Raw genomic sequence first — 28,000 nt, 5'->3', positions numbered from 1 at the left:
CTTTGTTGTCCTTAAGCCATTTTGCCACAACTTTGGAAGTACGCTTGGTGGCATTGTCCATTTGGAAGATGCATTTGCAACCAAGCTTTAACTTCCTAACTGATGTCTTGAGATGTTGCTTCAATATTTCCACATATTTTTCCTCCCTCATGATGCCATCTATTTTGTGAAGTGCACCAGTCCCTCCTGCAGCAAAGCACTCCCACAACATGATGCCACCCTCCCCGTGCTTCAAGGTTGGGATGGTGTTCTTCAGCTTGCAAGCCTCCCCTTTTTCCTCCAAACATAACGATGATCATTATGACCAAACAGTTCTATTTTTGTTTCATCAGACCAGAGGACATTTCTCCAAAAAGTATGATCGTTGTCCCCATGTGCAGTTGCAAACAGTAGGCTGCCTTTTTTATGGCGGTTTTGGAGCAGCGGCTTCTTCCTTGCTGAGCGGCCTTTTAGGTTATGTTGATATAGGACTCGTTTTACTGTTTTTGATATTTGTCCCATTGTGCAGTTGCAAACCGTAGTCTGGCTTTATTGATGGGGGTTTTGGAGCAGTGGCTTCTTCCTTGCTGAGCAGCCTTTCGGGTTATGTCAATATAGGACTCGTTTTACTGTTTAAATAGATAATTCTGTACCTGTTTCCTCCAGTATCTTCACAAGGTCCTTTGCTGTTGTTCTGGGATTGATTTGCACTTTTTGCACCAAAGTACGTTCATCTCTAGGAGACAGAACGCGTCTCCTTCCTGAGCGGTATGACGTGGTCCCATGGGGTTTATACTTGCAAACAATTGTTTGTACAGATGAACATGGTACCTTCAAGCGTTTGGAAATTTCTCCAAAGGATGAACCAGACTTGTGGAGGTCTACAATTTTTTTCTGTGGTCTTGGCTGATTTCTTTTGATTTTCCCATGATGTCAAGCAAAGAGGCACTGCGTTTGAAGGTAGGCCTTGAAATACATCCACAGGTACACCTCCAATTGACTCAAATGATGTCAATTAGCCTATCAGAAGCTTCTAAAGCCATGACATAATTTTCTGGAATTTTCAAGGCTTGTTTAAAGGCACAGTCAACTTAGTATATGTAAACTTCTGACCCATTGGAATTGTGACACAATGAATTATAAGTGAAATTATCTGTCCGTTAACAATTGTTGGACAAATTACTTGTGTCATGCACAAAGTAGATGTTCTAACCGACTTGCCAAAACTATAGTTTGTTAAACAAAAAAATTGTGGATTGGTTGAAAAAATAGTTTTAATGACTTCAACCTAAGCGTATGTAAACTTCCGACCTCAACTGTATATGCTTTCTATTGTAGGTTTTTGGGGCGTTGTGGCCTCTATTTTGATGTTTTGGTATGTTTTTACAGTGCACAAAAAAAATGTCCATGTGGAATATGTCTATCTTCAATATGCCTGTGGAAATGATGTCGCCCTACTGCAGAGGTTTTATGTAATTAGCGCTACCTGTACCATACAACTTTCCCATTCATATCAATTAAATTCTGTGTATTCACATGAACTTGTACCCATTTAATTTGGAGAGGGAGACATGAGGCTTTAGAGAAGTGATTGTTCACTGAGCTTTGGCTCATACTCTGCTGGAGTGAAACGCTTGTATAGAAACTGTTGCACAACATTCTAGTGAGAATGATCAGACCTTTCCTGCAATCTCTTAGCTCTACGCATACAGTCCTCCCTCCTTCGTGAGTGTTCATTACACACACAGTGCCGCAATCCATCTCACTAAAGCTAAAGCATACCAGGGCACAGTAGAGGTCTGGGCTGAAAACAAAAAACAACCTTTCAAGAGGAAAGAAATAGAAGAGGACCGTCCTGAAGCAGACTCTGAGACAAACACTGAGACAGAAATTGATTGATAAGGTATGTGAGGACTTTGTTGAAGTTGATAAAAGGAATAACTTCTCCACTATGTGAGGGATGACAGAAGTCCAAAACGTGGTGCTTGAGAGATAAGGAGCTGTCTGAACAGCAGGTTGAACGTCCCTGTCAGTGTGGTTTGTTTCCAAGCAGATGTCCTTAACTGGAGGTTATGTCCGTGTGTCCCTGGCCTGCTCTGACGTTCCCTGTTGAGCTAACAGAGTGCCGCAATAAGACGATCACTTTTTCATCTTCCCTTTGGAATGACTACAAATACCGACAGGCAGGGGGATTGTGGGAAAATCCACCCTGACATTTCAAAAGACAATTGCCAAGGGAAGGCTTCAGCGAAGGGTGCTCACATCTGCACAACTTCTCTCCTCCAAGGCGGCCTCTCGCACACACTCTGATTCTTAATCCCTTTCATTGGTCCCTTGGCCCTAGATCTCTTATTTTCATTCGGTCTTTGGCAAATCAAATAGCAATACTGTTTGCAAATGTATATGTGTCCAGAGAGCATAGTGTTTATAATGCTCTTGTGCAGGAGCTGCATGGAGGGACCTACCAGATGTATTGGCCTGTTATTGTTTGTGTTTTATCCTCAGGCCTACATACTGTAGAAATATACAATTGTCTTTCATGGTATGAATGTTAAGATAAACACTATTATTCAAGACATTGTAATAATCACCAGAAGAGCATCTCTGTTAACTCTGTTACTGCAGTTACAGTTTAGTGTCTTCCTCCTCAGACATAACATAATGCTTGCACCAGATGCCTCGTTAAGAGAGTAAACTCCTCTTGTTTTTCACCATGAGTTACAACTGCAGCCTCGTCTTCGTCTTGCTGATAGTTAAATATGAAACGAGACTTGGGGCCCTCCTTATCTGCCCTCCTCAGATCTCTGGCCAGAACGGAACTGTAAATTGTGCGACCTCATGAAATATCTGAGCAATATGTCAGAGCTGAGATAGCTGAGGCATGAATGTGGAAACTGAGCTTTGACGCAAGTGACTGCACAATATATTACTTCCCATGGCATTGAAACAAACACAGCCGAGCCAGGATTTTGAGAGAAAAAAAACTTTTTTTTACTAAAAAAAGCTATGGTCCATTTTTATATCTTATAATTTCATAGTACATAATTGTATAAACATGAACATAAATGGACATCAATAAGAAACTTACATTATGATTAAAATACATTACTCCTCCTCTTAGCAGGTATGACTAAAATGCTTTTAAGAGGTTAACCATTTTTGTTTTCACGTTTACATTGGTCATACGTGGACATACAGTGTTAAGTGGTAAAATTTCAAATAACAACATGAACAATTAGATATCAACAATTAAAAATTCTAATTAACAGTTTCAATGGACTCATCCATTCATTTCTGAGGTTGAGCGCTTCAGTGGTCTTAGAATGAGCTGATATGCTTCCATGAATGTTACCTGGCAAATCAAAGCAATGACACATAATAACATACAGTGTGAGGTTTGACAATGATACCCCACAACACGACCACACTGCCTCCCAACACGCTACAATGATTAGCTGACATGGGGCAAAGCAGGGATGGTGCGGTGCTTAAGTCTGTGAGTGTCCAACTCCTGGGGGTTAGGGGGTTTTGGGGGGGACGTGAACAGAGTAGCCTCTCCCATCGTCTCTCCGAGTGCTTTAGTGTGGTTAGTGGAGGAGGTGGGTGATGGCAGTAGGTGGAGTATAGGTTTGGTGTGAACTTGAGACCGCCGGTGGACACCGGGCTGATGGAGACAGCTGATGTTGATGTGAGGACTGCCCATGGGAGGTGAGGGAGAGGAGTGGGCAGGGAGTTTTCACAGCCAATAGAGTTAGTTGCCCATGGTCATGGCTAGTTGGGATGATCCGTGTGTTTTACCACCACAGACAGACACCCAGAGGGTCAGTGGTGCGCCTCAGAGGAAGTCCTCCTCCACTACATGTAGTGTGGCCGGCCGCCTTAGGAGTTCTTGGCTGAGATCTTTATGGTGATGGTCTTCACCTCTGAGTATTCCTTCAGGCCACAATCCCCCCTGCAAACATACACACACAATGTCAGTTGAAACAGATTTCTAATGAACTGTAGCAAGCTTATTGTGTACAACGCTTAATTTAGGAATATTTTGCAACCAAGCTTTTCTCTATTGTAAACACACAGTTTACATGAATACTTGCTTGGCTTTAGTCACACACTTTCAGACAGTGGGCTAGGAACCAGAAAAGAATACTTACAATTCACGCCCGTTGCCAGACATTTTATATCCTCCAAATGGACACTGCGTGCTCAGGGCATTGAAACAGTTTATCCTAAATACACAAAACATACATCAAACATCAGCTTTGATTCTTCTGCATTGTTTAATAATGGTGTTAAATGGTAATGCTGTCAAGACTGGTTAAATGAAGAGCATGCTGAGTGGAGTGTAGTTGAATACTGTATGAGCTATCGTTTAAAAAGCTACAGTAATATGAGTCAACCTTTTATACGATCTATGGGGTTAACCAGGGACCATATGATGATGGGAGGGTCTTACCAGACGGTGCCAGCCTGCATGGCTGTGGAGATGGTCATGGCTTTGGTGATATCGCTGGTGAACACAGCTGCCACCAGGCCGTACTCTGTGTTGTTGGCCCTTTCAATCACCTCATCAATAGTCTTGAACTTCATGATCTGCTGAACTGGTCCAAAGATCTGGAGTGGACAGTCAGCATGTGTAAGATGACATGTTGAAACATTCCATGATGACATCCTTGCTTAGTCACACCATTAAGTATGTGGGGGGCAAGGCCATTAATAGACATTTTAACTTACTTGGAAACCACCTTCCGTAAAATCATAGGGCATGGAAAGTCATACTGTGTTTCAGTCATACTAGGAGTTGTAGTCATAATTTGTATCAGTCATTCAGTGTACCAGTCAGTACCTCCTCTTTTGCGATGCGCATGTCATCTTTGACATTGGAGAAGACAGTGGGCTCGATGAAGAATCCTTTCAGGCCCAGGGCTTTGCCTCCACATTCCAGCCTGGCTCCCTCACTGATGCCACTTTGAATAAACTCCAGCACGCGGCTCTGCTGCTCCTGGCTGATCTGGATTAAGAGAGAGACGGGGAGAGGAGAGGAGAGGAGAGGAGAGGAGAGGAGAGGAGAGGAGACGAGACGAGACGAGAGGAGATGAGAGGAGACGAGAGGAGACGAGAGGAGACGAGAGGAGAGGAGAGGAGAGGTGACGAGAGGAGACGAGAGGAGACGAGAGGAGACGAGAGGAGACGAGAGGAGACGAGAGGAGACAAGAGGAGACGAGAGGAGAGGAGAAAGAAAAAGGAGCAAGCAAGAAGGAAAGCCAAAGGAGTATATTTAACATACAGTAAATAAAATACATTATATTTGGTCATGCACATATTGAGTCGATAGCTGATATGTTTTGTCATAGAGGGTATTCTTTGACTCCTCCCTCCCTTGCAGGGTCTATGGCCCTCTATCCTCACCTGTGGACCCTGCTCCGTGGTTGGATCGAAGGGGCTTCCTACTGTCCTCCTCTTGGCCCTCTCCACACTCCTGCGCACAAACTCCTCATAGATGGGCTCTTCCACGAAGATACGAGAGCCTGCAGTGCAGCACTGGCCTGCATTGAAGAACACTCCCTGGTGGGCTTGCTCCACAGCTAGATCCACTGAGGAAGAGGAAGAGGAAGAAAAGGGGGGCTCAGTAAACAGTTCATTTTAGCGGTATGTGGTAGAATATTATAACATATTGAAAAATGTTGATAAAATTCCATATGGTTCTTATAAATTACATGAATTAAAAGTGAATATCATTAAGGCACATACACTACAAATGCACAAAATATATTTTCCAATCATGGTCAGAATGTTTTCTACCACTGTCCAGCTATTCTCTGTGCTGTGCATTTGCTATCTGACACCTGAGAGACAGACCCCTGCCGTGGCACGCAAGGGGTTAACGGAGCCCAGTAATTTATGGGTCTCGGGCTGATGCAGGCGGCCGCGGCAGGTTCCATTCCCCTGATTTACGGGCCTTGGGGAGCCCCTCTCGCGGCTGCTGAAAGCATTTGAAAGCCCTGGCATCCCCAGTTCTGTGAGACACTTAGAGCTAACATGAGAGCCATCCATCCATTGGTTTTCACAGCCCTGTGAAGCCCAGCGGAAGCTTTTGAAGATGCCAGCGCTCTCACTCCATGTGGACACATCCACTGTCTCATTTTGCATGTTAGACTAAATTATTGGACAAAACAGTGTAAATATTCCCACTCAACCCTCTATCAAGACAATGTCTTTAATAAGGCAGGGGTTCCCAAACTTTTTTGTCCTGCGACCCCATTTTGATATCAAAATATTTTCACGACCCCACCATGTAAAAAAAATCATGTAATCAATGGCCAATGTTAACTTTTTTTAAATCGGGTTTGTGACAGTCTATTACAAATCAGCCTGAAAGTGCTTTTGACAGTATTTCAATCTGAAGGAAGTATGGTTTAAAGTTACTGAAATGCATTAGAAAGATATTGAAAAGTTCAGAAGATCATCAGGCATTAATTTTGTATGATCTTCTGTGTAGAGAAGAACTTCATCATTGATGATGTTTTTTTCCCCCCAGTCTGATTTATTGCTTGGTCTTGTCCACTCTGTTCTAATGAGTCCTGGACGACTTGTGGGCATTGTGGAGGGAAACAGTGACAGGCTCATAATATCTTTTGGCAGCTTAAAAGGTTCAAAAGATACAGCCAAATTTGTCGGGAAAAAAACTGAAACGACTCTGTTTATTACAACCCCAATCTAGCGCATATTTTATATCATCGTTTCTCTCGCGACCCCATTTTCAAATCAGGCGATGCCACATAGGGAACCCCTGCGTCCATCTGGACGACCACCTATGGGGAAACGGGAGGAACTAATAAAACAGTGTCAAACTTACAATCAGCGTCTGCAAAAATAATGTTGGGATTCTTTCCTCCTAGCTCCAGCGTTACTCTCTTCAAATTACTCTTCCCAGCTGCTTCTTGGATCAGCTTGCCGACCTGGGGAGGAAACAGGGCTTGGGTTTAGTTTACTCACGCACACACAAGCAGACCTGTGGCCGGATCACTAAATGGATGCAGCCATTAAATAGCTTAGCAGGTTGGTTAGGCCCAAAACAAGGGACGCACCACTGGGCCCGCTGAAACACGAGTGTGCCAAACACACAGCCAAAATATCTATTACAGGTTCTGGGAGGCTTCAGCAGGAAAATAAAGTGATGTTTCAGCAGCGAACAGCATCTCTTGTTTAATCAAGCGCAGGAAGAAGCAACCACAGGTTGTGTGGATGGCAGCAGCAGCCTGGGCTTGTGGCAAATTGAAGTACCTAACTGTGAAAAGTTGTAAAGTGGTGCCTGTTTGGTGCGATGTGGGCCTACACTGCCCTGGCTGGCAGCGCTGAATGTTGAGGATGATCTAAGGAGTTGGGAGTGTTTATGAAATAGCAGCAAAAGCTTTCCTTTCGAAATTCTCTGTTCACAATTTCTCCCTCATCAAAAGTGCTGCTCTCACCATTATCCAAATACTGCTGAATTCCACAGCCCTTTCCCGTCTCCCTCCAGACTCACACAGTGGAGACGTGTAAAAACAGTGGTTCTCTAGTAATGCATGGCGTGAGCTCTCAGTGAAAATGAATCCCTTGCGAGTATCTGAGTCTGCCCAGCTGCTCTTATTATACTGATGTATTGTATTGACCCCAACAATATTTCTCAACACCATGAGATGAGATATACCCTTATTACATAGAGACAAGCCTGAGAAAGTGAGCGAGCAGCATTCATAACCATAAACTAACAAGCACACTTCCTGTCCACCCAGGAGTCACTGACACACATTATTTTATTTTCCAGGAGATAGAGAGAAGACCAGCGCTGGGAGAAGATAGAGGGAGTCAAGGGAGGAGTAAAAAACACATCTGAGACCCCCCCCCCCACCCCCCCCACCCCAGTGGAAAAGAATGATGCCTCATCTCTTCGCACGAACAATGTTTAGCACTGGAATGTCTCCCTTTCCCAATATTGCCAGACTGCGTTATTCTGTGTAAGGAAATGAGCAGGGCAGCCTGCTGAGTGTTCTGGTTGGAGTGGTAGATCAGCTCTGTGATAGGGACAGCAGGACAAACCTTCCTCTGGCAGTCAGGCAGTCAGGCAGCAGGCAGACAGCACGGTCTCTAAAGCTGTCCTGGCTGTCGCTGTCTTTGATGGCGGGGCTCAAGGGGTGCTGACTAACATGACGTTAGCGTGCATTCACTGAAGTGTAAAGGAGACACGCTGGGCTGGCTCCCACTTGGGCCGCTACTGTGGAGAGTCACAGTCCGGTGTGTGTGTGTGAGAGTACAAGGATGAGGCACCCCTGACGCAATGGCCACCTGAAAACACCCCCCCCCCCCCCCCCTAAAAGCCTCTACCCATTCACCCCTCTACCCCCTCCAGCCTCTCAGAGGATGCTGTGTCCACTGTCCCCTCTCGCCCGGTGTGACTGAAACCCAAGGTGACTCACAGTCTGGGCATCTACATTCTCTCACAGCAGCGCTTCATCCACTCTGTAATTGACTCCAGATCACAGGAAACAACAGAGAAAGCAGTTAAAGACAACTGGCCACTTTTTGGGGAAATGTTCTGTAACCGCCGATGGTAAAAAAAAAGATTAAAAAAAGAGGAAGGCTCGTATGTGTGTGCTGCCTGGTAGCATGTACAGTGATGGTGGAGAAAGCCCTGTGGATGTTCATTGGTTAGGTAAAGGAGCATTGATCAAATTATTAAATGACTTAAGTTCGGGCTGCATGAATGGACTCTGAGGATCAATTGAAACCCTATTCACTCTCATTAACTTTATTACTGCATTCAGATTCTCATTAATAACTGTTCAGATGATTTGGACATCTGAGTCTTTGTCATCCTTACAGTGCTTGACAGAGATGTTGCAACATTGATGTAAAAAAAATAAATGCAAATGAACAAATCCTGTATATTCTCCATAAAGGCCTGGATTTGATTCAACCACACAATTTAAATAAATATTTTTCTCCATAGTATGTGAATTTGCTTTGGTTACAGTGTTTCTGTTTGTCCCCTTATCACCAAGAGCAATCTATTATGTCTGCACATGCGTAGCAGTGTTGGTGGGTGCTGAATACCACACACAAACAGTCACTCTCCTCCCTTCCTCTCCAAACAGATCTCCAGAGTCAAAGCAAAGACACTATAAACTCTAGGGCTTCTCTAAACACTACAAAACCCTGTTTCATTTACGACAGATACACGTGAAATGTACACAGGTCATTTCAAAACATATAAAATACTTTGATTTATGGCGCTTCATAATTATGTTAAGATTACTGTACGTGCTCTTACTGCCTGAAGGGGTGTATTTGTGGTTAGCAATAACAGATGTTTATAAAATGATCTACATGAATGGAATTGGTTGTCATTCTGACTGATCACACAAGACGGAGGAATGCAATCCAACCACAACATCTCCTAATGCTCACTGCCTAACACGGTGTGCCCTTGATCATTCCTAGTTTTCCATCAACATTTTTCCACTATGAAGGCAGCTGTTTTTCCTAGGGACCTGATAGACAACTCAATGTCTGTAAGGTACAGTAGCAGGTTGTCACTACACTGGCTGGGACACTTATGAGCCAGTTTGTCTGTGACTGGCTATGTATGTCAGTATATGTACAGTATTCCTATGGTGTGTGTGTGTGTGTGTGTGTGTGTGTGTGTGTGTGTGTGTGTGTACAGTGTAGATGTGTATGTGTACATTAGTGTGTGTGTGTGTGTGTGTGGTAAAGTCCAGCAGCAGACTGCTCACCTCTGATCCCCCTGTGGTGAGAAGTAATGACAGGGCACACAGCTTATGTAAGCCCCCATTTGTTAGTCATTTGGACTTCAATACAGGAACCCAATGTCCCCTAATTACCCAGCCCTCCATCTCTGCTGCTCTGCACATGTTGGCCACTGTGTCACTAAAGAAAGCAATAGGGACAGTGGATTATCCGTCAATCGTTTTGTTCAGGGAAATTACCTCAGTTGATCCTGTGAAAGCCACTTTGTCTATGCCCATGTGCGAAGCTATCGCAGCTCCTGCCGTTGGCCCGAATCCTGGCAAAATATTGACGACTCCCGGTGGAAACCCGGCCTGTCAAAACAATATGAGAGGAAACAAGCTTAAGAGGAGAGGACAGGAGAGCCAAGCAAAACCACAGGCAGTGTGGGGGAATCCGGACCCAACCCAACCTCCCTACCAGCAGACCAGAGAGAATGGACAGAACATCAAAAAGACAAGAGGCGAGAGAGACACACTGTCTCAGAGAATGGGAGAGGCCAAACACAGAGAGAAGACATGGAGGATGTGGATAAAGAGGCTCTAATGATTGGGTTACTGTGGTGATTGTGCTGTACTGTACCTCTTTGACCAGTGATCCGATGTACAGGCAGGTGAGGGGGGTCTGCTCAGCAGGCTTCAGGACCACCGTGTTCCCACAGGCTAGCGCTGGACCTAGCTTCCACGCAGTCATCATCAGTGGGAAGTTCCACTGTAGACACAAACACCCCCCACACACACAGGACATCAGACTCTTGACAAAGGGCTCTCACTCATACTCAATAACTCATCACTGCTCTCCCTGCTCTCCTACACATTCCGTCGCTTACTCACTCATAGACTCTCACTTTCACTTGCCCAACATAGTCATGACAGGAAATGTTCTCTCGCCCTATCTATTCTCTTCCCACATCACTGAGAAAACAAGGAAATTGCAACACATATGCAGTACTTAGAGCGTGTCATGGTACTGCACAGGAGGGTGTTATTTCTACTTTACACTGAACCCCAGTAGGCCTCAGCACAGACCCACACACGCTTCCTCAAGCTCTTGCACAATCAATGTTCTGTTCTTACTTCTGTCCTCCTATCCCTAGTCTCTTTCATAGTGCCCCCCTCTTTCTCTCTCCCCCTTCCTCCTCCCCTCTCTCTCTCTGAGCTTATACTGACCTGACACAGTCTTTTTCTCAGCCTGCCAACAGATTTACCCAAATATACACTCACTGATAAGCACATCAGAGACTTCCAGGAACCTGCACAATATGTTTTAACAACAGGGCTGCCTCTGTCCCAGACCTCACAACCACCACCATCCCAACACCTTTCCTTCTATCCACCTCTCTCTGCATATTGAGTGGGAGGCTTTGCAGATGTGAAGGAGAGTGACTGTTAGATTTGTCCTCTGAGACTAGACATCTGAATAGAAAACAAACTGGCACACTCACAGGGATGATCTGTCCACACACTCCCATGGGCTCGTGTCTAGTGAACGTAAGATAGTCTCCATCTGTAGAGGAACACACAAGAACAATGCGCGTTACTATCCTCTGCTCTAACTGGCTTTGGGAAATGAGCATGTATGAGACATTAGCAGAGCAGTGACCGGATGACACATCAAAACATCAGGTGTCCTTGTTGTGCTTTTTACCAACACAATTCATCTTGATCTAAAAAGGCAATACATCACACAGTACCATTCTTTTGTTACGCTACATTGAGCAAAATGATACGTGTCACTCTGTTTAAAGTCAGGAGAAAGCAGTGGGTGTTAAGTTGGAAGGATAGTTTCATTCCTCTTACATTACCAGAGTAAAGGGAGATACATGTTGAGGGTGTGCCATGTTTATTCGTTCCCTACAACAGTAGTAATAACAATCGCTATTGAGTGGTAGAAAACTGAACAGTGTTTATTACAATAGAGTTATGTGATGTTCATGAGAACAGGATGGCTAAGGCTTCAGCTGATGAAACATTGCTCCATAGAGGAGGAGGAGGAGGAGCTTGGACCTGGAACTAAGGCCCAAGGGTGGACTGGCCAAGTGCTTCATCTTCCCTGGTGGCCAAGATAAGAACATCGCTGACATCTCAACATCATCCAGGCCACAGAAACAGGTCTATTTGTTTGTTCTGTAACACTGCTGCACATTGGAATAGTGCTCAAGCCAAATTCTGAACTAGCTGAGGACTGGCTGGGTTTGGTGAAGAAACACAGGAGGGGCTTGAAGAGCGACCAGACCACAGTGCTAGTCTCAGGAGGTTGACAGTACTAGTACTGCTTTCTTAGGTCCTCTGTTTTCTTGGCTACTAAACAATGACTTAACATGCCTATTAAAAGAGTGTGGATGACTTATATAGACTCCCTAATGCCAGGCCCTCAATGACCAGACCACATCTGGTCCTCAGGTGGGTCCCTGAGAACCAACTACTACCCCAACACCACCCCAGCCCACCCAACCCCTCGCCCAGCTAATGGCTGCTCTATGACAGAGCTGCGGAGTGGCTGTCCTAACTCCTATAGACTCCCCGTTGCGACGTTTTCAAGCGGCTAAATTAGGCAGAACAGCCAGCGGCCCTCGCTCTTTAGTCCTGTCACTGGGCTCCACTGGTGGCAGTCTCAACAGGAGGGCGACCATTAAGGCTCAGATTTACAACTGGCCAGGGAGCAGCCATGTTTACCCTCACATCACCTCTGTGCCCTCAGCACAGCTCATCTCCTGTCCCGCAGGCCCCCAGAGAGAAGCCTGGTGCTCCGCTTATCTGCTGCTAGCTAACTAGTCTTCACCTGGCACTGGCATCCACCACATACCTCTGACCTGTAACATTCTGCCTGGGTTCTAGTTCGTTGAAATTGAAGAGAATAAGAATTCAATGTGCTTTTGGCTACATAACGTACAGTCAGGAAGCCTGAGTTGGAATAGACTTACCCATTGGAATGGACGTTCCATGGATCTTGTCTGCGTATCCAGCATAGTATCTGAGCGTCTTTATGGTTCCCTGGAGGTCCACAAACAGGGTGGGCAGGAAAGGCTTCCCACTGTCCATGGACTCTATAGTCTGGAGAGAAATATATATTAAAACACAATCTTTGTCTTTTTCTTTTTTCCAAGAAACAGTGGGTCTTAACATTATCGCCGGGGGGAAACGTGATACTAAAATAACATCATGCTACAGTGCCTATACGTTATAAATCATCCTTTAAGTCTTAGGGTTATTAGGTTGATTTAACACTATTATAACCACATGGGCAAAAACGTAGTGCTTTTCTCCGGCATCTTTTAAAACAGTCCCCTTGTTTTGACATGTCTCTTTCACAATACGTTTGTTTAAAAAAAATGTTTTTAAATAATAATTATTGGAAGCACATGCTTTAAATTGAAAACATCTATGTTAATGTAAAGTGACATAGGATTTCTAGAAAGGTGCCTAAAAGAATCAAGTTATTATTATTAGTATTATTATTTACAGTAAAAAATGTACACATTTATATTTTAAGGGGGTCTGGTATTATGAAGATCCTTCTTCATGGTACATTCCGTGGTACATTACATGGCCATTAATATGGAGTTGCTCCCCCCTTTGCTGCTATAACAGCATCCACTCTTCGTGGAAGGCTTTCCACTAGATGTTGGGTGTTGGACTATTCGGCCTGGCTCGCAGTCGGCGTTCCAATTCATCCCAAAGGTGTTCGATGGGGTTGAGGTCAGGACTCTGTGCGGGTCAGTCAAGTTCTTCCGCACTAATCTTGACTAATATGGACCTCGCTTTGTGCACGGGGGCATTGTCATACTGAAACAGGAAGAGCCTTCCCCAAACTGTTGCCACCAAGTTGGAAACAGAATCATGTAGAATCTCACTGTATGCTGTAGTTAATTTTTCCCTTCGGTGTAACTAAGGGGCATAGCCTGAACCATGAAAAACAGCCCCAGACCATTATTCCTCGTCCACCAAATGTTACAGTTGGCACTATGCATTCGGGCAGGTAGCGTTCTCTTGGCATCTGCCAAACCCAGATTTGTCCGTTGGACTGCCAGATGGTGAATCTTGATTCATCACTCCAGAGAACGCGTTTCCACTGCTCCAGAGTCCAATGGTGGTGAGCTTTACACCACTCCAGCAGACACTAGGCATTGTGCATGGTGATCTTAGGCTTGTGTGCGGCTACTTGGCCATGGAAAACCACTTCATGAAGTTCCCGACGAACAGTTATTGTGTTGACGTTGCATCCAGAGGCAGTTCGGAACTCGGCAGTGAGTGTTGCAAACGAGGACTCACGATTTTTACTCGATACACGCTTTAGCACTCAGAGGTCACGTTCTGTGAGCTTGTGTGGCCTACGACTGTGTGGCTGAGCCGTTGTTGCTTTTAGAGGTTTCCACTTCCCAATAACAGCACCTACAGTCGACTGCGGTAGCTCCAGCAGGGAAGAAAGTTGACGAACTGACTTGTTGGAAAGATGGCATCCTGTGACGGTGCCACGTTGAAAGTCACTGAGCTCGTCAGTAAGGCCATTCTACTGCCAATGTCTGTCTATTGAGACTGCATGACTGTGTGCCCAATTTTATACACCTGTCAGCAACAGGTGTGACTGAAATAGCCGAATCCACTAATTTGAAGGGGTGTCCACATACTTGTGTATATACAGTTCCTTCGGAAAGTATTAAGACCCCTTGACTTTTTCCACATTTTGCTAGGTTACAGCCGTATTCTTTAAACCCAAAACAGGTTTTTAGAAATTTTTGCAAATTTACATAAATATTCAGACCCTTTACTCAGTACTTTGTTGAAGCACCTTTGGATGGGGAGCATTGCTACACAGCTATTTTCAGGTCTCTCCAGAGATGTTCGATTGGATTCAAGTCTGAGCTCAGGCTGGGCCACTCATGGACATTCAGAGGTTCTCCAATCTCCACAGAGGAACTCTAGAGCTCTGTCAGAATGACCATTGGGTTATTGGTCACCTCCCTGACCAAGGCCCTTCTCCCCCAATTGCTCAGTTTGGCCATGCGGCCAGCTCTAGGAAGAGTCTTGGTGCTTCCAAACTTTTTGCTCTGACATGCACTGTCAACTGTGGGACCTTATATAGACAGGTGTGTGCTTTTCCAAATCATGTCCAATCAATTGAATTTACCACAGGTGGACTCCAATCAAGTTGTAGAAACATCTCAAGGATGATGAATGAAAACAAGATTCACCTGAGTTCAATTTCGAGTCTCATAGCAAAGGGTCTGAATATTTATGTAAATAAATATAAATTATGATTATTTTTTAAATTAGCAAAAATGTCTCAACCTGTTTCTGCTTTGTCATTATGGGGTATTGTGTGTAGATTGCTAAAGATTTGTTATTTATTTAATCAATTTTAGAATAAGGCTGTAACGTAGCAAAATGTGAAAAAAGTCAAGGGATCTGAAAATGTTCCTAAGGCACTGTATAGTGTATGTTTCTTTGAGCATGTTGCTAAAACGAAGAAGTCCGGGATCTGGACTTTGAGCACTGTGGTAAACTCACTGCTAGATAGGCACTGTCCCTCTCCACCAGGTCAGCCAGTTTAGCCAGCAGTCTACCCCTTTCTGACGCATCCATCCTCCGCCACACTGAACCAAGGGTGAAGGCCAGCCGGGCCGCCTGCACCGCCTTGTCCACATCAGCCTGCAGAAGAGAAACAGTTTAATGAAATGAATCAGCCTGCGGAAGAGGAACAGGGAAACCGTATCCAGTACACAGTTTAATGATAGAACCTAATCCAGTTAACAGGTGTTTCTCCACCTCCACTGAGACAAATAAAATGTGTCTGTCTTTTCCGTATGATACTTAATGGATCTTCCATTAGCATGTTTAAGGCTTGTTCTGCTTCAGTTATTCCACACAGAGGTGCTGATTTAGGGAAGGAGAGGAGGAACTGCCGAGCCAGAGAACCAAACCACATTAGACTAAACTCCCAACTCGTTTGCTTTCCTTATTTTTTGGACACATAACTCACACATGGACAATGCATGAAGGAGGGGGTGCCAGGGCAGAGGTGGTAGGAAACACGTGTGGAAAACCCAAGCATAGCTCTGTATAACAAACATCTAATCCTCAAACACTCCAAGGGAAAATACCTGTGTTTTCATTTCTGAAAATATAAGATATGGGGAATGCAGAAACTACAGATTTGTTTTTATCTTCTACAATACCTTCTCTGCTTCTTGGACCTCACAGATCTGCTCTCCGCTGGCAGGGTTGTAGACTGGGAAGGTCTTTCCGCTCACAGAGTCTTGCCACTCATTGTTGATGAAAATCTGAAGGGAGAAAAGATGCAGCGTTCAGTGCACAGGATGGAGAGGCCCATGTGAGAGGGAAAATCTGGTTCTAGGAGCAGCTCTGTTTCTCTCCAGACACTATTCAGCCATTCCTGCTCTAAAGAAACAAGGGGGCCCTGGTATAACATTATACTTGTGCAGTTTTCTCAACACAAATTCTCAATCAAGACAGAAGTATTTATCTGATCAAATTAGAAATGTGCTGTTAAAAAAACATGATGTGTTTTATGATTAGATTATTGGGATCAGTTTGAGAGGGAGCATAATTGGAAGGTTGATGTGAATCATTGGCATTGTGTGTTATATTATTCAATAAAAATGTATTGTTTTGTTACCGTGGCGCAAATAAACCAATAATCTATTCAGTAACTAATTGTAGTTCTTGATAAAACAGTCTAGTGAGAGTGAGCCTGGCTCCTACCAGTGCGTCTCAGTTATTGTGTAAGGGAGAGAGGGAGGCAGGCAGGGAGGGAGAGAAGGAGGTAAAGGGAAGAATCTGTGAAAATGTGGACAGAGATTCCTGCCTGCCCGGCATGGCTCTCTGGGGAGTACTCCAACATCCAGACAAAGAGGTGGGGGAGAGATAAATCCCTATCAGACACTAGACACCCCCTCAATCTCTCACACACACACACACATACACGTATATACACACACACACAGAGAGAGACACACGTTTCACAACATCGCTGCTCGTTTATGAGATCATAAAACACGGGCCACACTTGGTTTCTGAGATGCGTTAAAGCAAGCCGTCCGTTAAACAACCACCTGGGATTCCAAACGGACTCTTTTCAAGCTCGATAAAGACCCAAAGAAAAATAAATGTTTAGACAAAAAACAGAAATGGGACATATCTCAAGGAATTGGCCTGAGTGAATGTGTTTAATAACAGTCATGTGAGCTTTAAAATAAAATAAAAACTAACAAACTGGTGTGATTTGATCATACAAATGTGACGGGATGTCTTATGTAAGAGTAAGGTAAATAGAAGCTGTCTCAGTCCCGTTGGCTTATTGACATGTTTGGGTCTATCACAGCGCCTCCTCAGACACTGTTTTTAATTGATGTCAGTCTGTCTGATAGATGGGGTGTTAAGAAAACATCTGCTGGCTTAAATCCTCCTGTATACACATCTGCTCTTACCATACTTTTATTTGAGAGGGAGAAAAGATACACTGAGAGCAGAACTGAAAGCAGGGTTCAAGTGTCCCGCTGGCCCAGGCCTCTCTAGCTCTACAACATGGTTACCAACGTAAACTTAGAGGCTTAAGTACAATTTAATTGGCTGTAAACTGTGAGGAGTGTTTACTTTAGGGCAGGTATAAAATGCCAGCGTGCTTGGAAACCATTGAAGACTCAGCACACAGACATCACTCTCACTCCCTTCCACTCACTCTCTCCTGCAGTTGGCTGCTTTACAAGAAGAACCTTGCACATGAATAACTCATGTTTGAGTGTTTTAGGTGTTCGGTATCTGCCTGTACCACTCTGTGGGCCATACTATACAGCCTTGTACACCACTTCAATGAATCTGTATTAGCCTGCCCTGAACGCTTCCTCACACACACAACAGATAGAAACAGGCCCACTGAGGGTCCTCGTCCAACACATCTAAGCACAGCACACAAAGTGGGCCCACAGCCATTTCAGACAGCAGAATCAACACAGGCCCCCAGTGGGCTCTCTCCCATCCACGACCCAGTCTTTATTAGTGGACTCTCTCCCAGCCACAGCTCAACCTTCTCAGTGAGTTCTCTCCCAGCCACAGCCCAGCCTTGTCAGTGAGTTCTCTCCCAGCCACAGCCCAGCCTTGTCAGTGAGTTCTCTCCCAGCCTATCCAAACCAAGTGTTCTCAGGCGCCTTCCATCGGGGGCCACCTTTAATCTGACTCTCATTAAGAGCACTTCATAAAAGTGTCAGTGACGACGAGGAGCTGAGGGCCTGCTACAAAAACAGAAAGCCCTATAGAGCACGGAATTAGTTTTAAAATTTATAGGGGCCACTGTAGTGGAACGCCCTAAATCAGGGGAGCCCCCTGAAAGCCCTGACAGTCTGAGCAAGAATGCAGTCCGTGGGTAGCTTTATGCACGGCGTAACCCCTCTCACAAGGCACCGCCGAAGGAGAGGGGATAAAACAGGGGAACAGTGGACCAGGCCGCCATCTAAATCATGGCTAGAAAAGGACAACCATCAGCCACCGTTTGGCTCGGCCCTCTCGGGGCTCAGGGGGCTGTTAGACTTTTGTCTCGTCCCATTCAGAGAGTTGATTAAGACGACAAGGCTGAACACTAAATCAACTCTCAACGTTTCTTAAAATTGCTTTTAGGTTCATTTAGAAACTAAGGGAAAAAAAACAAAGATGGAAACTCAAGAGCAAAAGTGCAAATTTTGAAATGATGTGTTTTCTTTTTGTTTTTCCCATCCCCCCGTGGTGTCCTTGCTCTCACCACACATGGCGGTTTCATTTGTATAGAAATCCTTATTCCCATATAAGTACTCACTGCATTTGATAATGAGCCACTATAAATAAATTGACCATGTCTTAGCCACAATCAAGTCTAGCAAATTGAATAAAAAGAACTGCTACAGTACTAGTCAAAAGTTTTACGATTTTCTACATTGTAGAATAATAGTGAAGGCATCAAAAATATGAAATAACACATACCGAATCATGTAGTAAGCAAAAAATGTTTAAACAAATCAAAATATATTTTAGATTATTCAGAGTAGCCACCCTTTGCCTTGATGACAGCTTTGCACACTCTTGGCATTTACTCAACCTGATTCATGAGGTAGTCACCTGGAATGCATTTCAATTAACAGGTGTGCCTTGTTAAAAGTTAATTTTTGGGATTTCTTTGAGCCAATCAGTTGTGTTGTGACAAGGTAGGGGTAATATACAGAAGATAGACGTATTTGGTAAAAGACCAAGTCCATATTACGGCAAGAACAGCTCAGATAAGTAAAGAGAAATGACAGTCCATCATTACTTAAAGACATGAAGGTCAGTCAATATGGAACATTTCAATAACTTTGAAAGTTTCTTCAAGTGCAGTCGCAAAAAAACATCAAGTGCTATGATGAAACTTGATCTCTTGAGGACTGCCACAGGAAAGGAAGACCCAGAGTTACCTCTGCTGCAGAGTTACCAGCCTCAGAAATTGCAGCCCAAATAAATGCTTCACAGAGTTCAAGTAACACACACATCTCAACATCAACAGTTCAACAGGAGACTGATTCACAGGAGACTGTGAATCAGGCCTTCATGGTCAATTTGCTGCAAAGAAACTACTACTAAAGGACACCAATAAGAAAAAGACACTTGCTTGGGCCAAGAAACACGAGCAATGGACATTAGACCAGTGGAAATCTGTCCTTTGGTCTGATGAATCCACATTTTGGATTTTTGGTTCCAACCTCAGTGTCTTTGTGAGATGCAGAGTAGGTGAACGGATTATCTCTGCATGTATGGTTCCCACCATGAAGCATGGAGGAGGAGGTGTGATGGTGTGGGGGTGTTTTACTCGTGACACTGTCAAGGCACACTTAGCCAGTATGGCTACCACAGCATTCTGCAGCGATACTCCACCCCATCTGGTTTGTGCTTAGTGGGACTATCATGTGTTTTTCCAATAGGACAATGATCCAACACACCTCCAGGCTGTGTAAGGGTTATTTGATCAAGAAGGAGAGTGATTGAGTGCTGCATCAGATGACCTGGCATCCACAATCACCCGACCTCAACCCAATTGAGATGGTTTGGGATGAGTTGGACCGCACAGTGAAGGAAAAGCAGCCAACAAGTGCTCAGCATATGTGGGAACTCCTGTAAGACTATTGGAAAAGCATTCCAGGTGAAGCTGGCTGAGAGAATACCAAGAGTGTGCAAAGCTGTCATCAATGCAAAGGGTGCCTACTTTAAAGAATCTAAAATATATTTTGATTTGTTTAACACTTTTTTGGTTACTACATGATTCCATTTATGTTATTTCATAGTTTTGATGTATTTACTATTATTCTACAATGTAGAAAATAGTGAAAATAAAGAAAAACCCTAGAATGAGTAGGTGTGTCCAAACCTTTGACTGGTACTGTATGTCAGTCCCAAAGCCTGTTTTAAGATGATAACTGATATGAGAAAGCTATATGTTGTGTGTATTGTGCAACTAGGAAAGAAAACAAGTGGTGGGATCCAGACCTCACAGTACACCAACATGAAGACAATTGCTAAAAATGCATAGAACCTTTACACTGAATGAAATCAATCGATTTGTGTTTACAAGGAACTGCTTCAAGCTGTGTGGTTTCTTATTATTTGGTAAACACGCAGGCCATTTTGGTATTACAGAAAGTTGGCAGAGTTTATGCTCCCGGTGCAGCCGTGACATCTGATCCTCCTACAACACAGAGAGAGAGAGAGAACTGCCTGGCGTGGATGGGAACTGGACAGTCTGCAGATAGGTCAACACTTTATGCATGGGCCACAGGACAGCTGCAAACATTTAGCAACCCCCATGTTTTTCTGTTAAAACTGTCAATCTCACAGTGCTGACAGTACTTGTCTGTTTGGCTGATGAAATGATGAGACATGCGCGCATGAAGCCAACGACGAACATAAGGGCTACAGAATACACGTTTCTGATCACATCAGCGTGGCTCTGTTATTCACTGTAAAGGGCACAACATTTCAACATGAAAATATGCTCTGCTTATCTACAACATGCTCTCAATGCAATGGGACTAGGTGGTTATCATCTCGACCAAGCAAAAGGTAGATATATAGCGGAGTCCCCTGGGAATACATGTGCAATCAGCAGACATTGAGAAACTAAAGAGTAATGTTCCGTCAGTTCAGTGAAGTCAAAGCACAGTCCTGCTGATCCATTTCTCATCTGCCACTGTGCTCTCTCTGGAGGCTGCTCCACAACTGCACTAGGGAGTGAGGGCAGGCAGGGGATGCCAAAGTACTCACTGCAGCCAGCAAAACATCTGTTTGGCCTCTAGCGTCTTCTCATGGCTCACACGCTTAAGGAATATTTAATGGGACTCATTTCTCGTCCATTTTCGGGAGGCAGGAGAGAGTTAAAAACATACATATATGTTTATACACAGCAGGCCAGGATTCCACAGCCAGACGGATCCTGATCAGGGCACCTGCAGCTTTCGTCTGCACAGGAAGTTTCATATCCTTTCCTATCACAGGACCTCTATTTCCGTTCTGTTTTCTGGATCTGTTTCAATACATTTATAATTACTACTGTTTCAAGCGAGGGGAGGGCATGTGAAACTGGAGCCCAGTTGGTGTTTTTTCCCCAGTCTTCCTGACACCAAAGAACCTTCATGTTTTCCATTCACACACCCGGAGACAATGCCACCCTGCTCTCCTGGGTGTGGAGGGGATGACCCCGCTGTCACCGACTGGCAAACATCTTTGTCTTGACTGTGTGTGTAGTGAGAAAGTTTAATCTTTTCCCCCTCACTCCTTAACGAGAGAAATAGAAATTCAATAGGAAACTGTGTTTGAATATGAATTGTCATTTGTTCAAATGGATGGAAGATGTGGGAGTTGGAGTTGGGCGGCACAGCCTCTTCTAAGCAGCCATGTGGTGCCAATGTCTACAGAGTCTGAGATTGACACTTTCACTGAGGTACACTGAGTTTGTCTTTCAATCAGCTGTATCATCTGTGTAGATTTCAAACATAAAACATTTATCCTAATTAAATAAATATCTGTGTTAAAGAAATAGCCTAATTTCATAAAATAATATTGTGGATATCAAATCCCAGATTTTTATAAAGAGCATAAGCCTTTAAGACTGAAAGACTTAACCATACTTTTCTAAGGGTTCAAATGATCAAATTATTACATTGATGTAAGAATATAATATTCTATGCTTCCACTACATTCTGTCAGTGGGAGAAATAACACAAATAAATGTAATCTGGGTAGAATATAACTACAGTGATCCACTAGTGATAAGGGGTGACTGGGGCCTGGTGACTATGACTTCATGTCTGGCAGACTTCTGCTCTCTGTGTATCTAAGACTCTCTAGGGAGAGTTTTTTTTATGGATATCAGAGGATTTATGGAGCCAGCAGTTTTTCACAATGACACCATAAGGATTTACATGTTCCATGTCAACCGGCCTGAAGACTTAAGGTATAGAAGTTAATGGGATAACCTCCCTGTCACCAGACTTCCTTAAAGAGTGATTAAGAGACAGGCGACGCGATGTTGACGCCTCTGCTCAGACGATAATTTACACTCACTGCACAAACAGCCATTTCACACTGACGTACATATTCATGGTACCGCAAGCTCACCCTGTCACAACCAGGGATGTGTATAACTACTTTTGTGAGTGTGCGTCTTAGAGAAAGAAGGGGGGAGAGTGTGAAACGAGAAAGAGAGGGAATCGGAGAGAGAGAGAGAAGAAGAAAAAGAGAACACTCGCTGTGCTAGTTGTGATAAATCATTCAGGCTCCAAGTATCCTCTACCTTGGGGTTTGTTTGATGTTCATCGCAGTAAGATGGTGGTTTTGAAGTGAAAAACTCCAGAAGTGCAGGTCAGGCTTTGGCAAGGCAGGGCACTGACCCACACTGTGAGACAGGCCCATAATTTACAGCCCAGTGGACAGCACCTAGCATTGGGGAGCCCCAGCCTTCATCTGTACTATCTCAATCAGTGACGGATTGATGGGGCCTCTTCCATTCATCCACACTGACTGACTGACTGGACCTCTCCTCACAGATTAGTTTACAAAACTCTTCCTCGCTTCAATAGACAGGTTATAGGTTCCTATTAGGGCCAAAGGTGTCAGCAATTGCACAATGAGTTAATTTAAGCCAATCTGGAAAATAATAGCCATTATTTATATTGGGAAGCTATGTAATGAGCAAGGCAACTGCGTCTAGTTAAAGTCTGGTATGTTTGAACATTGTGAAGGTTGCAAATGAATAGCTTACGGTCCAAATTGCTGTACCAGGATTCACTGATTTTACAGTCCTCATTGCCCACAGTCTATGTATGTCTATGTATGTTTACAGGTGTAGGATTTTAATTTGAGCACCCTGTGCAGGAGAACTGCAATGCAGGAAATGTAAAACTTGTGGTGTATTTGAGGTTTTGAAAGGCTTCTGAAGTTTGTAATATCCACTTTGAAATGTTCGACTTGATTTTCCCTTACGAAAAATGTATCAACCCCTACAAAAATGTCCATGAATTATAAACCACATAATAATTCACATCTCCTGTTGCTGCAGGATTATTTTCTCAAATCAAGATCCTACATCTGTATTAGTACACTAAACTACAACTGTGCTACAATGACTCCAGTTACCATTAACTTCAGTTACTTATGTCCTGCTGACAATGAGGAATCCTTGCATAACAGTTTTGTAGTAAACAATAAGAGAAAAAATGTCTATAACCTTGGCCGTTCAAACATTATTAAGTGTCATACACAATAAGTATCATTTCAAACACATTTTGTGAACTCAACTTTGCATTTCCAGGTGTCTCTCTCAACAACTTGAAGGAGAATGTGCCAGAAATGCTCCTTCCCTCCATCTCTAAAGATTTATTCTTCTAGGTGTCTGGTTTAACGACTCCTAATCATTGAGCGGTGTGAGAAGCCACCCGGGCCAGAGAAATCACTCACTAAAACCCTGAGAACACTGGCTCTGTCTCCATTCATTAACTATACACCACACAGTTGATCCTTCTCCTCTCTCTCCCCGCTCTGCAAAAAGCTAAAATCATCAATAAATGCCCATCAGGGTAGGCTAATTTATGGCTTCCTTCGTGGTGCTATCAGCCCTGTGGACTACCTCACAGACGGAGAGCTCTAAAGCCGACTCTCCTGTGACCATTCAAATACTATGTTTTTATACTAGCTTAGTGTCTTACTACCCAGCTGGTTTCAGGCCACAAGCTATGGTGAAGTGGGGGTAGGGTGGATGGAGGAACCGAGACCCGAGCACCCTCTTTTTACGGCTGTAGCTACAGGAGAGCGGGGGTGTGAAAAGGGGAGATTTGTTTTTTATAACAAAGCAAAGGGAGACCTGAGCAGACCTTGAAAAGTCTCACTGATCTGCACAATCCCACGCAGGGAGGGAGATAGCTTAACTGACACGTTCACACAAATGTCTCTTTGACGGCAGTTCATGGCTCAGTGAAAGGGACAAGGGGCAAAACGTCTATGGAGATGACACCTCTCTATCTCACACCTCTCTACAGTCACTGTTGGTGCTAAACATACTATGGGCATATCTTCAGGGACACACTATTGGTAACCTTTGTGTGTAAAACAAAACTGTTGACTGAAAAAAATGCATGCCCAGTCATGGTGACTATCTCAAAGTGTATTCATATTCACTTATCAATGATCATGTTTTACAGTAAGTAGAAAAAACATCAACATACTCAAACTCATGTGAGACCAAGGAAACAATTCTAACCCTAAGTGTAAAGGAGCTTCGTTACAAGCATGTTCATTCTCAGCTCTCTACTGGACATCTGGCTGCAAAAGGCAGAGGCACATCACACAACTAGCCTACAAGGAGTGGAAGAATGCGTAGGGCTACACAGAGAGCATGCGCCCATAGTCCAGAAGGCCAGCTCTCTCCTAGCTATAGACTCTGCTCACAGTGTTCATTCTCCCCCTGGCAGGCAGGCGGTGGGGTGGATAGAACATGAACAGGGTGTGAGGAGAGGAGCGCCTGCGTCAGGGGTGGCCATAAATCAGTGATCTCCTGCCCCCATGTCCACCAAACCAACAGGGACTGGAGGATTCAAATTCCTGGGGGTTAATTCACCAAGGCCTGCGCTCCCTAAAGGTTCTCCTATACATTCCACCCTTTGCGTGCATTCTTTTAAATAATATTAAGCATTAGGGAGGTAGAGAGAGGGAGAGAGGGAAGCAGAGCTGATAGCATGACTGTGCACATAAGGCAGGCATGCTAAACCAGCTCTCCTCTTATGGCGAGTAGACCACTGTAAGTTGCTTGTTGCCTCAGCGAAGTGCCCTTTGAACTTACAACAACGAGGTGTGAGGCTAACACTGATCATAACACTGTACTTACATATTGCGCTGTTATGGAGCTCTCCTCAATAAGGAGTGCCCTTTACTCACACTCATGGCAATAAAAGCATAGGATTTCAAACTGCAGAAGCGACCATGCTATAGCAAACAGACAAACATCCACATATTATACATGTTCAGATGGTGACTACAGTCAGGTGCTAGTGATTTGATTAAGTGTATACTAGCATGAAATAAAGGGGAGTTTAGAAATAGCCTATACTGACATCACAGGGCCTATATTATTCTCATTAATGTAATCCTCAAAATGCAAGCATAAAATGTGTAAACAATAATGACCAAAAATAAGCCCTTGGAGTCTGATTCCTGCTATTGCTGTGTAGGCCCAATTAAACGCCCACAGAGCCCATAATAACGAAGCACAAGTGTAAACGCACAAAAATAAATTGAAATACCATTCAAATAGAATTTATAGGCTATAGTGTACACATACAAATAAAATATGTAGGGAATATTAGACTTGTGATTGAAATAGGTCTTCTTCACATTTCATTGAGTGTTCTTGCTAATTTTGCATGAGGTCAGAAGAGTCATGCGGACTTCTAAGGACAATAATGGACTAGAGCACCAAGACTTTGCAATTAATTCCGTGAATCTAATAACTTATTCTGAATCACAGTGAAATTAATAGAATTTACAACATGCCTAAGGCTTTCTGAAACCAGCTAAATTGCTTATTACAGCAGGCAAAGAAACCAAAACCCTCCTCATTTTATGAGGTTAAATAAAATTAGTTTAAATACATATTTTGAAACGAAAAAAGCACTTAACATAAAACATTATAATATGGCTATAAAATGTATATCAGACCAAACCATGGATTTTTGCAACAACAAAAATATCTTCCAAAGTGAATATTTGAAATTCAACCGTCTTTTCAAACTATAGGTGTGAATGAATCTACACTCATCACAGCAACACGGTAATTTTTCAAATGTTATGCAAGTGATATAAGATACATGGGAATCATGTTTCTAATCAATAAATAGTTAATAACATGCGATTATTAGCAATCACATAACGGTAGGTTAAGGGACGTTTATTCTATCTGGACAGAATTGCATAACGGCAACATTCTATCTGAAAAAATGCTGACCTTTACTAAATGACTGCTGTCACCTGTGATAAATACTATTCATTGTAGCCACTGCAGTTGACGTACAGACTATATGAGTCATGGTGAATATACAAGTGAAATAAAAACCACCTGTGCAATATAATTATGTTGGCAACACTGTTAATCATTCAAACATGCCTTGGAGATGACACTCGATGTGGCCGTATGTGATAACTTTTAGAAAAGTTTCACACATACTGTACGCCACATGTTGATGATCTGTATTCTATGCTATGAGTTGAGCAATGAATGTGAGCAAAGATCTGAAACAAATTTTACGACGGTAAATCCAGAACTTGAATGAACATTTTAAACCTGACTCAATCACCTGTACTGTGGGGAAAGACATTGCCTAAATTGGGCAGTTCCATACTTCGAAAATTGTGCGCTAACTATCTCTACAGACAAATACCTTTGGGGGGGAAATATTCTGCATACGAGAAGAGATATGGTACATTGAACATAATATGTGACTCGGAGTAAAAGTTCAAGTTGTTTCACAGACCTTGGTGTACTTGATATCCGCGTTGGGCACCGGCGAGGGCATCAGCTGGAGAGATGCCATGAGCGCAGCGGCATCGGCGTCGGTCTTCACTTCACCAGGGAGTTCGATTTTACTGGATGTCATCGCGCCTGCCTCCGTGTGTCTGTTGCAGATGCGTCTTCGTTTTTTTCTACTGATTTCTGATTAGGACTTTGGAATCCTTCCTGTGTTTATAACCAGGTGTCAGCCGCAGTCCATTTTTATTGGGTAGAGAACAGGGCCGTCCTCCTGATAGAATTAAAATCTAGCCTAATTTACATAAACGAACCCAGCCATCCATGTTGAGGAGGGAAAGTACTTATCACAGTGTCTCTCGTTATAAGTCCAAAGGAAACGCATTGAAATCGACACGATATCTGTATTGAATAGATAGGCCCAGTTTAAACACATTGACTTACATTTAAGATATTATAATGAATATACTAATACAAAATGTGATCAGAGTAAGATGTTATAATTGAAGAAGTGGTGCTTGTGGTATTTACGAGATAATTAAACACCTTGGTAAATGGTAAGTGTGAAAGCAATTCCTTAAACGACTATTTAATAAAAACAACATGCACAGACTTGAGCTGTAAAGACTCCACCGTGCGCCTTTAAGTAAACGAACCTTCTTTATATGAGACTTGAGTGAAAGAGAGATTCTGATTTTTTTTCTCTCCAGATATGGGTCTATAATAGGCAAATATATAGAGTATTTTTAAGTACCCGGATAATTATTTTGTAGCTAACACTTCAATCTATTAATGAAATACCAGTGACCTTATTGCCATTAAAGGTGATAAGAAGCATAAGAATGAATCCTGATGCTGGACTTCTTAGAACAAACCCGAATGACATCATGTATTTATTCTTCAGCTACACTTGTCATATTTAAGTGTGATGTCTATGAATAAGGTCCGTTTGCCACACATTTCATCAACTCACCTGTTACACCATCCCCACAAGGTCTTAAGATGTTATTTAGTGTGAATTTAAAGCTATCACTATTATTTCCTAGTCTGTTGATGAGAGGGTTCTCTCCTGTGGTGATAATTCCCTGTTAGCATCCACTTCAAACTTCCCAATACACATTTGAACGATTTAAGTCGACTCAAGCAATGTCTCAAAAATAAAAGGAATTACACGGATATTTATACCTCGGGAGGGATGGTAGGCCTACTTGGC

The 28,000-nt window shown here is 43.4% G+C and overlaps 1 protein-coding gene and 2 long non-coding RNA genes across 3 annotated transcripts; 2 read left to right on the top strand and 1 right to left on the bottom strand.

Annotated features, from left to right (window-relative positions):
- Positions 1 to 1,679: 1,679 nt before the first annotated feature.
- On the top strand, positions 1,680 to 8,961 carry LOC149983053 (uncharacterized). The gene is made up of 2 exons (XR_016496824.1): positions 1,680 to 1,882; positions 7,784 to 8,961. It is a non-coding gene; the product is annotated as an uncharacterized LOC149983053 (long non-coding RNA).
- Positions 2,947 to 28,000, bottom strand: aldh1a2 (aldehyde dehydrogenase 1 family, member A2). Its single transcript, XM_021607382.3, has 13 exons — positions 26,795 to 28,000; positions 15,938 to 16,042; positions 15,270 to 15,410; positions 12,686 to 12,815; positions 11,207 to 11,268; positions 10,345 to 10,473; positions 9,963 to 10,076; positions 6,833 to 6,935; positions 5,386 to 5,570; positions 4,823 to 4,987; positions 4,433 to 4,590; positions 4,131 to 4,205; positions 2,947 to 3,931 (listed from the first exon to the last, which is right to left on the bottom strand). The coding sequence occupies exons 1-13, from the start codon at positions 26,915 to 26,917 to the stop codon at positions 3,859 to 3,861; spliced, it is 1,563 nt and encodes a 520-aa protein (XP_021463057.1). The 5' UTR covers positions 26,918 to 28,000; the 3' UTR covers positions 2,947 to 3,858.
- Positions 5,150 to 5,570, top strand: LOC149983054 (uncharacterized). The gene is made up of 2 exons (XR_016496825.1): positions 5,150 to 5,264; positions 5,363 to 5,570. It is a non-coding gene; the product is annotated as an uncharacterized LOC149983054 (long non-coding RNA).

This window comes from Oncorhynchus mykiss, chromosome 6 (genome assembly GCF_057628025.1).
Source record: "Oncorhynchus mykiss isolate SJ-2025 chromosome 6, ASM5762802v1, whole genome shotgun sequence".
In the NCBI taxonomy this organism is placed as follows: domain Eukaryota; kingdom Metazoa; phylum Chordata; class Actinopteri; order Salmoniformes; family Salmonidae; genus Oncorhynchus; species Oncorhynchus mykiss.
This window is presented reverse-complemented; position numbering and strand designations above follow the sequence as displayed.